The sequence below is a fragment of the Jaculus jaculus genome, chromosome 7 (assembly GCF_020740685.1).
Source record: "Jaculus jaculus isolate mJacJac1 chromosome 7, mJacJac1.mat.Y.cur, whole genome shotgun sequence".
Classification (NCBI taxonomy): domain Eukaryota; kingdom Metazoa; phylum Chordata; class Mammalia; order Rodentia; family Dipodidae; genus Jaculus; species Jaculus jaculus.
In genome coordinates, this window is record NC_059108.1 from 156990865 (window position 1) to 157005912 (window position 15048).

The 15048-nt window shown below is 52.2% G+C and overlaps 1 protein-coding gene across 1 annotated transcript; it reads left to right on the plus strand.

The window, feature by feature from the left end:
• The first annotated feature begins 6680 nt into the window (after window positions 1-6680).
• Window positions 6681-14696, plus strand: Clba1 (clathrin binding box of aftiphilin containing 1). The gene is made up of 5 exons (XM_004665568.2): window positions 6681-7418; window positions 8717-8862; window positions 10158-10287; window positions 12791-12907; window positions 13975-14696. The coding sequence occupies exons 1-5, from the start codon at window positions 6996-6998 to the stop codon at window positions 14131-14133; spliced, it is 975 nt and encodes a 324-aa protein (XP_004665625.2). The 5' UTR covers window positions 6681-6995; the 3' UTR covers window positions 14134-14696.
• Window positions 14697-15048: the final 352 nt, after the last annotated feature.

Genomic DNA, 15048 nt, shown 5'->3' on the forward strand with positions numbered 1-15048 from the left:
GCCTCGCCCGCCCAGTGCACCTAACCTACGTTGCTGGAGCAGATCTAAGGGAAATCGTAACCAAGGAGGGGCGGCCCACCCCAACACCCAGGGTCTAGGAGTCGAGCTGTCTTTACAACCAGCCTGCGCGGGGAAGGGGAATAATGGGGGCCCAGGGGCCAAGGGAGGTGACCACCTGAGATCTGAGTTCCTCAGGACAAGGTGGAGTTCTCCAGGGGCAAGGGAGGAGAGGGGAGGCACGATGCAAGGACAGACCGGAACGGTTAGGGCCCCCTGGGCAGGGTTGCTATGGGCTATGTAGGTGTGAAATACCGGGGCTGTGGGCCATCCTGGAGTCCAGAAGCCCTTTCCCTCTCAACACACACACATACACCAGTTCTGGCTGGAACCTAGCTGTGACAGGACACTGACTCTGCAGGGGAAGGGGAGAAGGAAGAAGGGCTACAGATAAGGAGCTCTGCAGGGCAGGGGAAGATCTTGAAAGGCTCCTGGAGCTCAAGATGTAGCCTTAGGGTGAGCCAGGCAGTGCAGGGAAGTGTTCTAGACCAATGGAGCAGTCGTGTAGTGTGGTGGTACAGAGGAAGAGGCAGGAGAAAGAGGCCTGCTGAGCTGGAGGGAAGACTCTGAGTGTATATTGCCAGGGATACTTGAGTAGAAATTCCCAAAGCGTGTGTATGTGTGTGGAGTGTGTGTGTGTGTTGGGGGGGGGGGAGCTTCTATAAGTCAGAAGCAGCTGGACCAGGGCAGCAACAATGAAGTGGGGAGGGAATCCAAAGATCCTGGGACATTCTAGAAGCTGACTGAAGGGCTTTGGTGAGGCAGGGTGGGAGCCTTGCCGGGCTTTACTTGGACACCATACAGAGGCCACTTGTCTGGGGAGTGGGCGGGGAGGATTCCACTGAAGCAGAGTTAGCTGATCCTTGCCTGCTGCAGACCTCAGGGACAGCACGGTAGGGGCAGGCATTGAGGGTTGGAAGCAGAGGCAGGAACAGACCCAGAGAGGACAGACACCAAGGAGGACAATGCACTGGTCGTGCCAGGTGGACTGAGAGGTACGTACACCCAGAAAGCTGGAATAGGGCAGCCTGGGAGTCAGGATGGGCATGGGGACCCAGGAGAGTCCACACTGCAGAAGGATCACACAGGCACAGAAACAAGATGCTCACACCAGCACACATGCCACAAGCCACCTTGGATTTGTCCCAGTAAACTCACACACACACACACACACACACACACGAACACACACACACACCAAGCATGTGTGCAAATATGCGTAACAGGACATGTAGTCACAGAGGTGCACACACTCCCAGGTTCATGTGGGATCTTTGCACAGAAATGAGGGCCTAGGTGATCCTGTGAGTGGCAAGATGACTCACTCTCAGCAGTTCCCGTCAACTGAGCTGCAGCCACTGGGCAGCCTGCCAGCCACATACAGGTCAGACAGACACTGGAGTCACTGTCGGGAAGGGGCCTGGCAGCCTCCTCTGACAGCCTGATGGAGCAGAATCCTATTTTTCAGGTGGCACATGATTCTTCCCTCTCTCTCAGAAGAACTGCCCTGGGTGCAGGAGTCAACACTGCCTTGTACCTTGGTATGTGGGTCTTTGTGTGGCAGAGTGTACCCCTGAGTTTATAGGGTGGGCTAGGGGTTTCAGCCTACTTATCTACTGTGTCTGAATCTGGTTCCAATTTGTGTGGGCCTGGGGAAGTTTTATGGAATCAAGGACCTTTGTGCACAGACTCTACCCTGTTAGACATGTGGTCTTGGCAATGTCATGTGGGTCCCTTGGCCACTGTGTAAGTGTAGTGGCATCAGAACTGAAGACTCTGTGTGACATATCCTTATTATGTGGCATGAAATCCCTGGGGCTGTGGTGACTGTCCCTGGCTTTGTGAGGAAGGGATGTGACCCAGGCTGCTCAAGTGAAAAAGGACAGGCCTCAAGGCCATTTTGTTAAGGTAAGTGGGATCTCAATGTGCCACTTTTGGGTATGGGAGCAGCACACACTGGGGAGCTACCCCTAGTCCTCCCTATGGCCACCTGAAGAACCCTCTTGAACTTTGTTGGCTGTGCCTTCATAATCCTGGCCCAGAGAAAGAACCAGAATGCAACCACAGCATGCCCAGGATGCCCCTTCTACTCAGGCTTGCATGAGCAACAAGGCTACACACTGCTCCACTCACCTGAACCCTTAGAGGTTGCTTCAGGGCTGGCTTGGGCTCCAGACTCAGGATGAAGGGCTCCCCTGCCCCAGGCTGCCCCTTCCCTCTCTTTCATGCTGTGGAATCCAGGTTACAGCCCTTGGCAAGGGGATCCATCTCTGTCTGGCTACCAGGGATGTGACTGCAGTTTGGCTGTCAAGGAAAGCTGAGGACCCTAATCCTGACTACCCCAACCCCTTAGTTTGGAGGTCAAACTGGGAATAGCTCTCTCCTCAGGAGCCACCCCCTTACCTGAATACTCTTGGGCCTTCTGAACTGTCTCGCTATGCATCTGAGAGGGCCTGCCAAAGATGGGCAGGTTACAGCTGCATGAAGGGGGCACATACACATTGGCCTTGGCTCCCCGAGGCCCAATCAGACCCTTCCATCACTGCCTGGACTCAGAAACCCAAACTTGGCCCCATGATCACAAAAAGCAGGGTTGGGGAGAAAATGGGTGTAGGGGAACCTATGAGGCCCCATCTGGTCCCTTTCTCCCTTTTGACACCTGGCCCTCTTCTGCTTCTGCGGCACACTTCCAGGAGCCCTGTCATGCTGCAGCTCCAGTCTCCTCTCCTTGTTCCCTCTGGGACAGAAAAGGCCCAGCCCAGGAACTGACATCCTTTCCCCCCAGCTGCGGACCCAGCCCACAGCCATGCCCCGCACAAAAAGGCCTCACCCCTCTGACTATCACCCTGAGTGCCACATAGTTCTGTGATGCTCCAAGGCTGGGTCCCAGGGCTGAGGGCTCAGGCAGGGCGGAGTCTCATCCTACCACAATCTGCTTGCCTGCCACCATGCTCCGCTGCCTCTTTGGACAGGCCGGCCAGGATGCCCAGAGCATCAATCATTGATGCCTCCAGCAGCAGCTGCAGCAACACAGCAAAAATGGTTCTACCATTATTCTGGCCCCGCCCTGCACAACTCATGGGTGGGCAGGAGGTGGGATCCTACATCCAACCTGCTTACCTGGGGTGGTGCCAGGCCTCCGGTCCAGGAGCTGAGGGCTGCCATAAGCAGTTGGGAGGCCCTCTTCTAGAGCCACCTCCTCTTCTGTGACCATTAGAGGTGGGCCCCACCTCTAATAGCCTCATCTCTCAATGCTGAGTGCCTGTCCCTATGTCCTCTCCTCTGTGCTTGCACAACTCCACACACCCATGAGCTCAGGTAGTGGGGAATATTAGGGTGCTCCACCTCATCTCTGGCAGTGGACTCAGTAGTCCACTGGGTCTTGGGGCAAAAGTAGCTCCAGGCTGGCACGGTTATCCACAGGCCACAAGCACAGAGGCAGGACATGGGCCTCCCATCTCACCAGATGATCTGAGGAGCAGGACAGTCAAGTGATTCTAGGGCAGGGGTCCCTGCCCAACTAGTCCTTTCTGTCAAGTGACCCTGGGAAACACCAGGTTGATCGTGGGCTCTAGGAAAAGTAGCACCTTCCCCAGGACTCAGGCTTAGTCCTGTCTCCTGAGTCTGGAACAGGGGAGGCTTGTCTCCTATGCAGAGGCATCCCACCCCAGACAGCAAGGCTGGGCTGAGGGGGTCACAGGTGATGGAAGTGGAGCCTAAGAGAGCTGCCTGGCTACTCCACCTGATACATTGTACCTGTCCTTCTATAGCCCCTTGGTACTCAGGGCCTGGTTCCCCACACCCTGATTTTAGTGGGGTCCCAGCCCTCTGGTCCACTCACTCCAGCAGGTAGAGCCAATGAAACTTGAACTGCTGTCTCCTCCGCCCACCACGTGGAGACCAGACCCTGGGCTTATGACAGAGAAGAAAGGCAGTCTGCTCCAGGCTGGCCCAAGAGGCAGGGGCCATCTATCAGCTATCTATCTGAGCTGCTTGACCTCCTGCAGTCAGGGCTGGACACTAATGTTAGGGTTGCCTCTACACCTTCCTCAAGACAGCACCACTTTAGTGGGATTTCCAGGAGTCATCCAGATCTACCGGTTCTCTATGGTTGCTACAACAAAATATCATAAAGAACAGACTGGGTTGAAATGACCTGCACTCATTCCTCCAGTTTTGGGTGATGGTGGCTGTGTTTCTCTGGAAGCCCTGGTGGAAGCTCCATTGCCTTGTCCTGCTTGGCTTCTGGGGTCCCAGTACTGTTCCACCTCTACTTGCATCGTTACCTCTCCTCTCCTTCTCCCTGCCATTTCTTTAGACAGGGTCTCTGTGTAGCCCAGACTGGCCTCTGACACTTGATCCTCCCACATAACCAAGGGCCATCTTGGGCTGGGCATGGAGGCATATGTCTTTAATCTCAGCACTTGGAAGGCTGAGGAAAGAGGATCACTGTGAGTTTGAAGCCAGCCTGAGACTACATAGTAAATTCCAGGTCAGCTTGAGCTAAAGTGTGATCATGCCTCAAAAAAATGGGTGAGGGGGAGGGCGCTGGAGAGATGGCTTAGCTGTTAAGGCATTTTCCTTTGAAGCAAAAGGAGCCAGGTTGGATTACCCAGGACCCACGTAAGCCAGATGCACAAGGTAGCACATGCATCTGGAGTTCGTTTACAGTGGCTGAAGGCCCTGTGTGCCCAATTTCTCTCTGTGTCTGCCTCTCTCTCTCTCTTTCTGAAATAAATAAATAAATAACTAGAACAGGTGTGGTGGCACACACCTTTAATTCCAGCACTTGGGAGGCAGAGGTAGGTGGATCACTGTGAGTTCCAGGTAACTCTGAGACTAATAGTGAATTTCAGGTCAACCTTGCCTAGAGTGAAAACTTATTCTAAAAAAGGGTCCTCTCTATATTTCCAAATCCTTACTTTAAATGCATACATATATGATTGCTGGAGAGATGGCTTAGTGGTTAAGGCGCTTGTCTGCAAAGCCAAAGGTTCAATTCTCCAGGACCCATGTAAGTCAGATGCACAAGGTGGTGCATGTGTCTGGAGCTTGTTTACAGCAGCTGGAGGCCTTGGTGCACCCATTGTCTCTCTATCTGCCTCTCTCTCAAATAAATAAATAAAAATAAATGTATACATGTGGCCTCTTCCATTTCTTTTCTTTTCTTTTTTTCTCCTGATGTAGAGTCTTGCTCTAGCCCAGGCTAACCTGGAATTCACTGTGTAGTTTCAAGGTGGCCTTGAATTCACTATGAATGTTTGGGGAGTATTATTCACTTGTCACACTAGTCATACAGTTCACCCCAACCTATGGACCAGGAACTAGAACCTGCTGTCCTTCTGAATCCTTGGCCATTCCTTCTACAACTTAACTCTCCATGAGGAAGCTGAAGACCAGACAGGACTTGGAGAGGTGCTAAGGGCCCAGAGAACTGGTCCAGCTCCATTCCACTTCCTACTCAGGGCTTTGGGCCCAGGCCTTAATATCCCCACTCCCTGAATCTTGAGTATGGCAAATACAGAGCTGAGGGGAATCAGAGCAGTGGGAATGGGCAGGACCTACTGGGTGATGAGGAGGCAAGCTGAAGCCAATGTCTGTAAACCCAGACAGTGTCTGACCCCATCCCACCAAGCCACTGTGAAAGTTGAGGTGGATAAGCCAAGATCCAGTCCTGAGCTGTCTGCCTTCAGGACTCTAGTGAGCTGTGCCAGGTTGGTCTGCCCTCAGGAGATGGGCGGGAGCCTGTGGTCCAAGATGCAGAGAATGATCTCATTATATTTACATCATGTTTTCCAGTACCTTGACTGAGATGGGTGGAGACTGGGAACTTCATGAAATGCCAAGGCTGAGGCATGGCGCAATAAGGTTCAGTCTGGGAAAACAGGTGGAGATGTGACAAGCTCAAGGCTGACTTCATGAGCCTGGGGATGTGGACAGATGGGAAGGAAACAAGGGTTCTTGGGAATGTGGACTTGCCAGGTGGGGGGAGAGGGACAAGGCTAGCTCCTCAGGGCCTTTACTGCAGGTGGCAGCTGGAGTGGGAAGCTGCCCGTGGCCTAGACTGGCCCTGCTCTGCCTTGAAACTAGCTGGTGATCAGGTCCAAAATCTGAGCAGTACACCAGAGAGAGGGCAGCACCCCTTCTGCTCTGCAGGCAGAGTAGACTTCTGTTCTCCACGAAAGGGAGATTTAGGAACAGGCTAGGTCAGTAAGACAAACTTGGCCCCTAGTCCTCTAGTTCTGTGGCGCAAACATCCTACGAAAGATCAACAGGTCCAATGGCAGCTATGCAGAGGGATGAGGGTCGCCGGTCAAGCAGTGTGAGTTCCAGTGGGTGGAGGGTGTTAAAGGAGGCGAGACGATGGCTTTATTCCTGGGCTAGGTGCGCTCCTGTGAGGGTGCATCAGGGATACAGGCACCGGCGGCGCCGTAGGGGCACCGTGGACAGCGCCGAAGCCCGGGCCTCACTGGCCCGCGCTCAATCTGGCACGCGAGAGCCTCAAGGGGCGGCACCGTAGGGCCGACCAGGGGGCGGGGGCCCGCATGGCCACGCCCCGCGGAGACGTGCTGACGCACGCTATGGGCGCCGGAAGCGAGCTGCTGCCCTCCGTTGCTGGGCAACGTGCGGCGCCGACTGAGGGTGAACCTGGCTGCCGGCGTCTTTGGGGAAGGTGGGTGCTCGCGGATTCGGGCCCCGCGGAGCCCAGGCCACGCTCCGCCCGCTGCTGGACCCTGTCCCCGGCCAAGCCCTGTCCTCCCCGGACTCGCAGGCTCTGCAGCCTGTCTTCCCCGGTGGCCGTCCTCCCTGCGGGCCTCTTCTCGCCGCCCCTGTGCCGGGCCGGCCGGTGTGGTCCCTGCGGTGGCGCCTGGCATCCCCAGGAGGCCGCGCAGCCCTGGGCAGTTGCAACTCAGCAGCTGTCTGCCGGCCGAGTCAAGATGCAAGGTCGGCAGGAGCTGGGGGGAGAGCCTATGAGTGACCCCGCCGGGGAGTCTGGTGAGGTGTCCCTCATCCAGACGAGCAGAGGACAGAGTGCTGACCGTCTGGAGCGCACAGAGAGCTGCTGCACTGGTCCCGGGGCCTTGCCTGAGCGGAAAGCTAGCGGCCCCTGGCTGGAAGAAGGCCTGCCTACCTGCCCACCCAGCTGTCCCCACTCAGGGGAGCTCTGCGGCGGGTGGGGGGAGTTCGAAAGCTTCCAGGAATCTGAGGCTGAGCAGTCCTCTCAGTCCCTGGGACTCCCCGGGAGATGCACAGGACCTCAGCGACAGAGAACCCCTTCTGTCCCAAAGGAGCATGGTTCGTGCCAGGCACAGCAGGGTGGACCCTGGGTGACAGGAACTGCTGCTGGGCCGTCTTCAGAGGTATTTCTGGTTGAGTGGGAAGTGTTTTCTACACCAATAGACCTTGTACAGGCTTCTGTGTACTGGGAGCGCGGAAGGGTTCTGTCACTCCTTGTGGGTCCTCTCCTGACTTTCATCTCTTGTCATGTGGTTGGCCGCCCTGTTCTTCAAGGTCCAGGGAAGGAAAGGCTGGGAGGGGACATTGCAGAAACAGGTCAGGCCAATGCCAGGTGGGGGACACTAGAGCCAGGCAGTTTCCCCTGACAACCTCTCACCAGGCCTGTGCTTGCCTGACCCCGGGGGTTCAAGGTAGTGGGGAAGAAAGTCTAGGAAGCGTTTAGATTCTAAACGTACCGAGTTAGAAAATGCTAGACCCTAAAATCATATTGTTCCATCGTTTGGAGTGATGAACTGGGTTGGGCAGGCACGTGGGCCTGCTGAGCCCTTCCCTTTGTCTTGTTCACCCTTCAGAGCTGAGCCCCTGCTTCCTGTGACTGCTTCTCAGCCTTGTCTTCTGGCCATTCTCTTTCCCACACTACCATCTTTTCTCATGTGGCTCACCTCAACACCAGAGAGCAAAACCAAGCAGTGATGAAGGAAAGAAAAGGTGTTGCTTATAATATGGGTAGATTGCCTTCTAGACTGCTTTTCCTGGATCCCCAACAAGGTCCACTCTTTGCAGTCAGTCCGACCATAATGCTTGTTCTGCAACCAGGACTTTGTCCACTGTAGGTGATACACCAGAGAATATTTTTTTAATAATGAGCATTTTGCAAATACTAGATGAATGTAAGAAAGTGCATCCAAGATGAGGTGCACTGTGGGAATAGACAAAACTCACATGTGAAACCTCAGACACCTGCCTGCCCCTGGTTTGCCACCCCCACCCCCATCATGCCAGTGCCATTTCAAACCCTGTCCTCACTACATCACCTAACCCAGGGCCTTTTTGAGATACAGTATGTCCACTGTTATACGTGTGAACCTCTCAGCCACTTAGCATATAAAGCACGGCTGGTGTGGAGAGGCCACCTTCTCCATGTGTCCCTGGCAAAGTCTAGGTTTTGCCCTTAGGTCCTTTGAGCCCTGTGGTCTTTGCTGGGGTTTTACCCAGCATGGAGATTCTAAGAAATGAATTTGTTCAGAGATGGCATCACCAGGTGCAATCAGGGACACAATGCATTTTCATCAAAAATAAATATTTTGGCCTGGGCTAGAGTAAGACCCTACTTAAAAAAAAAACAAATTATTATCATTTTGCATAAGGTGACCCAGTGTATTTGTATTTCTGCTAACTTTGGAATGTTTTTTCTTTCCAGCTCATTCTCAGCTCTGAGAATGTTTTTAGCTTTGCTTTTCAAGAAGTCTCAGTGGAGCAGGCAGCTGAAGATATTTGCTCCTTAGACCATTTCTTAGAAATAAACAGCAAAGAAAGTGCTGGCCTTGCATCTGTGCCCAGACTGTGGTAATGAACTTAGATTGGAAGTAAACATTGTTGTACTAACTGCATTTGAACTGTTGTTTGGTAAAGTGGCTGCATAGGGCTCAGTGGTTACTCATAGAGAGAGAGCGTGTTACTCCTGAAGCCACCTGTGGGCTGCAGCATTCCAGGGGAACCAGCAGCACAGGTGGATGCTCCTGTGGTGCCCACGATGTGGCCTTGGCTGAGTGATCTTTGGTACCTTGTGATCCTCAGCCACAGAGCTTGAGAAAGTACACTTGAGCAGCCATATAATCCATAGGGCCAGCTCTGTGTGCTACCAGTGTTCAAGGATGAAGGGGAAATCAAAGGCCATCCTGTCTGCTGGCCACTTTGTAGAGACAGGCTTTCAACTGGCAGGAGCAGTGCTTGAGGGACTAGAATGCTTCAGATAAGTTGGCCTGAGGTCCTGTGAGAGGATGAGCATTGTCTCTTTTCTTCACAGCACAGGGAAAACCAGTGGATGTGCTACAGGGTTTCTCAGTGTCTGAACAGACCTGAGCATTGTCAGAGCTCTGGAGACTGGGTTCTGACCTGGCCCATCATGGCTGCCATTGGAGTACCTGCCCAGAACACCCACCATAGGGACCAAGGGTTGAGGTTTGGAGTACACAGTGGTTGCCAGCAGTGTCCAGGTGCCTGTTGCTCCTACAAGGCATGGCTGCTGGGGAGAATCTGCCTCGAGGCAACCCCACAGGCAGGTGGCGCTCTGGTATCTAGTCTGCTGTCAGTCCACTGGCACAGGTGACCCTTTTGCCCAACTTGGTAAGGACATTCTGAGACAGGGTGATGGATTGGGGAAGAACATAGTGCGTGTGCTGAAATAACCTGACATTCAGCTTGTTCTAGCTGCCTTGTAGCTCTTGGGTGCCATTTTTGCCTTGTTGGCCAGGGCCTGAGCTTCTCACCTGCACAACCCATGCAGCACACACTAATGTTGCCATAATAGACTTTCTTCCATTCCTGTTCTTGTTTGTGTGCATCTGTCTGTAGTGGCACAGTTGTAGGCAAGTGAGTGAACAGAGCCAGCAAACCATTGGACCAGGGGCTTCTGAGAAGATGCTGTGTGCAGAGAGGCAGCAGGGAAGGACATGCTGATGGTGAATGTTTGAGTCAACATGTAAATGAGAGAGAGAGAAAAAAAAATGGAGCTCAGAGATTCTGAAGGGACCTGTGCTCAGCCCTTGAAGGCTAGGTCCTCCTATGCTTGTGGGGCTGGGCTTCAGTGACTGCTTGGAAAGCTTTCAAGTCTCTGTTCAATGGCTGCATCTTTTTCCCAGTTCTGAATCTAGGAAACTCTGGAGAGCCCTTCAGAACACTGATACCATGTCTCCTTCACAAGGCCTCTGGAGTGATTCTCGCTGCCAGGAAAACCTCTTTCTTGTTCTTGGCGTAGATACTGCTCAGAAGGTAAGGTGGTTTGGGGAGAACACCTGAGCAAAACAACTGAAGGGGACAAAAGGTTTCTTCTGATTCACATTTCAGAGGCTTCAGCCTGCAGTGAGCTAGCTCCATGTTTCTGGGTCTGTGAGGGTATACATGATGGCAGAGGAAAACTGTCCACTTCCTGGAGGACAGGAAGCACTAACAAGCTGAGGCCAGAGCAAGATACAGCCCGCAAGGACACACTGTTGGATTAATCCATTCATTAACTCAGAACCTTCAGGATCTAGTCACTTCCCCAAAGCCATCCACTGACAGCCCAGCACCAGCATGTGAGCCTATGGGACATTTCATACTAAAACCATAATGGGAGGAGACTTCACTGTGGCAAACTACACTGTGTCATGTTAAGCCCTCAGACCAATGGCCTTAGAAAGTGTGGTAGAGAAAACAGACTATCTATAGCAGGAACACCTGCCTGCTATTGAGACTGGGAAGAACATCTTTCTGAGGTTCTCTGACCACTTCTCAGAAGGGAACTTGCAGGGGCAGTTGAGGAAGGTGTGGTAGCATGAGGGCTGTGGGCATCTTCATGGGTAGCATGCTGTCCTTAATCACCTGTGCAAGGCTCCTACAGGAATGTGTATGGGACAGGTGTGAGAAGGCATATGTAGGTTCAGGTGGGAGTAATGGAAGGTGCTGCTGTATGTGGAGGAGGAATGCCATGCAGTGCCATCCTGTGGGTGCTGAGATCTCTGGAGAGCTGCTAAAGGGGACAGAGATAGGTAGAGAAATCAGCCAGGCACCAGGATGGTCATGGGTGCTCTCCACTAGGGCCTGTAGGTCAACAGATTCTGCACTTTGGGTGCTGGGTGATAGCAGAGTGGTGCGTGTGAGTCAGGGCCTGCTGTGGCACACAGGAAGCATGGGGATAAGGACTGAGGGCCTCCAAGTGGCCCCATAAACATGTTGAGGCCCTGAGAAGAATCCTTCATGCTTGAAGTGGGAGCCAGCAGGACAAACCAGTAGGAAAGCAGGCCAGAAGACAACATAGACAGTGTTCACTGATACATCAGTGCACCAAGGCATAGGTTCCTGTGTTACTAGAGGGACACACCTTAGTGTGAGGCTAAGATGCAGGCTCCTGGATTACCAGAAAAAGCACACCTTAGAGTGAGGCCACCTGTCAGGGTAGGTGGTAAAAAGCTCTTTATTCCTTTTTTAAAAATATATATATATTTATTTAAGATGGAGAGGAAGAAGAGGCAGATAGAGAACAGGTGCACTAAGGCCTCCAGCCCCTTTAAATGAACTCCAGACACATGCATCACCTTGTGTATCTGGCTTATGGAGGTACTAGAGAATCAAACCTGGGTCGTTAGGCTTGATAGGCAACTGCCTTAATCACTAAGCCATTTCTCTAGCCCTATTTATTTAGTTAGTTGAGAGAGAAATAGGGAGAGGGAGAGAGAGAGAATAGGTATGGCAGGGCCTCCAGGCACTGCAAACAAGTTCCAGGTGTGCCCTGTTGTGCATCTGGCTTATGTGGGTCCTGGGGAATTGAACCTGGGTCCTTTGGCTTTACAGGCAAGCATGTCAACTGCTAAGCCATCTCTCCAGCCCAAGAGCTTTTTATGAAGTATTATGGAATATTTTAAACACAAAAACTCAAGCCAGGCAGGTAGGTTGGCCCTGGTGAGGGCAACTGGTTTCTGTGTTGGACCAAGGCCACACAGACTAGACTGGTCAAGAGATGGATGAGGAACTGGGAGGAAAAGACAGCCCCATCGCCCTGGCAGATCAGCCTGGCCTCATAGGAAGTGGGGATCCTGGGTAGAAGGCTCAAGGGAGACAACTCCAGGTGATAGCAGTGTGAGGCTTATCCTGGAGGTGGTTGTGAAGACATTCTACTGAGCAATGTCTTGGTCTGTTTTCTGTTGCTATAACAAAATACCTAAGGCTGGATAATTTATAGCTTTTTTTCCCCCCTGAGGTAGGGTCTCACTCTAGTTCAGGCTGACCTGGAATTCACTATGTAGTCTTAGGGTGTTTAATTTATAGCTTTCACAAGTGCATTTGGCTCACAGTTATATAATCTGGAAATCCAGAAGCATGGCACGGGCACTTGACAAAATGCTCTTGTTGCATCATAGCTGGTTGAGCACTAAAAGGGAAGATAGCAAGTGTGCCAGGTCTGGTCTCTCTGTACCTAATGCCACTGTGGAGAACTCACTGTAATGCCTGCTCTAGCCCTAATAACCCCTCAGTGTTCTGCCTCCAGATGCAATCTGCATATGAATCTGAGGTATAAGTTTCCAACCCCCAAACTTAAAGACACATTCAAACTACAACAGGCTGGTCATCAAGGGGTATGGAAGCCCTGGAGGCCCATGAGTAAAGGGGAGCAGGTGGCAAGACTGGGCAGGAGGCCCACAAGCCTAACCCTTTGAGGGGCTCAGGGTGTCCAGAACTAAAGTAATGCATTTGTTAGAATGAAAATGGTGATGTTGTGAGAGATTTGTTTCCTCAGAGCCTTTCCCGAGTCCAGGGTCACACTTCAGAAAATTCTGACCTCAGGGAACCTGAAGATCTGCTGGCAGTCAGCAGCTTCCACCTACACCACTGCAAAGCCCTGATCCAGACCAAGGTGAGTGCAACCAGGGGCAGCAGGCTTCAGGGTACCAAGGACCAGGAGGCTTGAGAACTTAGAGGCTGAGGGGAAGGAGGTATAGCTGCTGGGCAAGGGCCAACACAGGCACTTTCAGGATCTGTGGAGCAGCTCTTTTCTTAGGGGTGGAGAGTCCTGCTGCAGCCAGGCCAGCCCATCACCTCAGCAAGGCTGAGCAGGAAGAAAGGCATGAACAGAAGGGTCCTATAGCTCTCTTATCAGTGAGAAAGGGGAGAGCTTGCCTAGGCCTAGATCTTACATTCTCCTTGACCAGGCACTGTGGAGGTCACTGGGATCAACTTTGCAGTGTTGGGAGAGGGCCTTGTGGGAATCATGGGTCAGGACACAGCAGCACAGGAGGCAGCACCCAGATCAGATTTTTAAATTTTAAGTTCCAAACTATTTTTACTTAACATATAGTATTGTTAAACAGGTATAGTATTCTGTTCATATACCTTTCAACACATTTCTTTAATAAGGGTACTTTATATTTGATCAAAAATGTGCATATTAATAGATCAGATTTTGATTAAGAGTCTGGCACAGGTGTAAGCTGCAGCTTCAGTGGATGCTTCATCATGGACTCATTGAGCAGTGATGGGGCCCCAAAATACTGACTGCTCTCTGGAAGATACCCTAGGACAGAAACCTCTGAGGGAAGGCTGCAGTTGTCTTTGAGCGACAGGACATTTAAATGTTCATGCCTGCATTGGCTATAGCCAGCACTGGAGATGCTCAGTAAGCTGTGCTGCTCATGGAGTCCAGCAGTGGACGGGCCAGGAACCCACTGAGAAGCAGATGCTGCCTACTCATGGGCTGCAGGCCAGTCAAAATTGTAAGGTTGACTTGGGAAGTCACATAGCAAGGGCTGCCCTGTGGGCTCTGCCCTAGAACTACCTCCTGTGAGGTTCTCTGGTTGCACTGCATAATAAAAATGTTTTTAAGATGACAGATACCAAGGAAGAATGCTGAGGAGCCCCAGGTGGGTAGGATAATGTCTGGGCCTCTCAGGTTGCACATGTGCCTGACCACCATCCTCCTCTCAGCTCTCAGGGACGCCTGGAGGTGGAAAAGGGAGCCTGATTACCTACAGCCTGTTTCTGAAGACACCCCTACATGGGACCGGGCACTGTATCACCATTCCACGGAAAAAGATCCTCACTCCACGCACCCTAAAAATGGCATTCTTTAAAGATATCCGCTGAAAGCAGGAGTGTTCTGTACCTTTGGGAGACATTTTACATTTTTGTTTTTTACTGGATTGGTACTAGAAACTGGGAACTATTTTGTGGAGGTTTCCCAGTTCCATGTCATTTTATAGGACCTCTGTCAGCCCACCCTGTGCCCCAACCTGTCAGGTCTGAGAGAGTACACAGAGGATGTGTCCTTGGAGCCAATCTCCATGTACAGAGGCAGGGTTTCTTGGTACACTGCAGGTTGGGGCCAGGTACCCAGTCATAACTCAGGCCTGGCTCAGATCCAAGAGTTCAGAAGAAAGTGGGAGACAGCTGCTGAACACCTGCAGGAAACCCTCTGCTCCAGGCTCTGGCTGCTCCTGCTGTTTCCTTAAGTTTCTCGAGTGACCCCATGCTGGATCCCATCTTTTCCCAGTGGCCCTTGGGACATGCTTTTTCTCAGAGGTGGGGAGATCATGTCGGGTGTCCCAGAAGGCTCCAGTAGGGCTACCTTCCTTGGTCATGTGCTGGGGCAGATATAAGCAGGTAGCACTGAGTTTGGTAACATTTTATTAAATAGAAATACTGGGTAAGCCTCTGTTCTTGTTGATTCATTAGCTGTGCAGGGAAGCCTGAGGTGTAGGAGACTGACAGAAAGACCACTGTGGGGGCTGATGTGATATCCCACAGACCAGCTTCGCTGTGGGCTCACCCAGTTGTCCAGACTCATAATAGTCCAGCCAGCACATGTGCAGTGCCGGTGCCACTCCTGTCAGGAAGGGAGAAGGAAGGTGCTCTTGATGCTGCACCTGTCTGGTCCTCAGCCAATACCATGTGGCACTTGGCTTCAGGCGCATAGCAAAGGAGTAACTTGGAATTTTGGGGGGGTCAGATGTTTAGAAAATTTGCCCTAACTTTTCATTTTTAACCAGAAAAAGCTGCAAC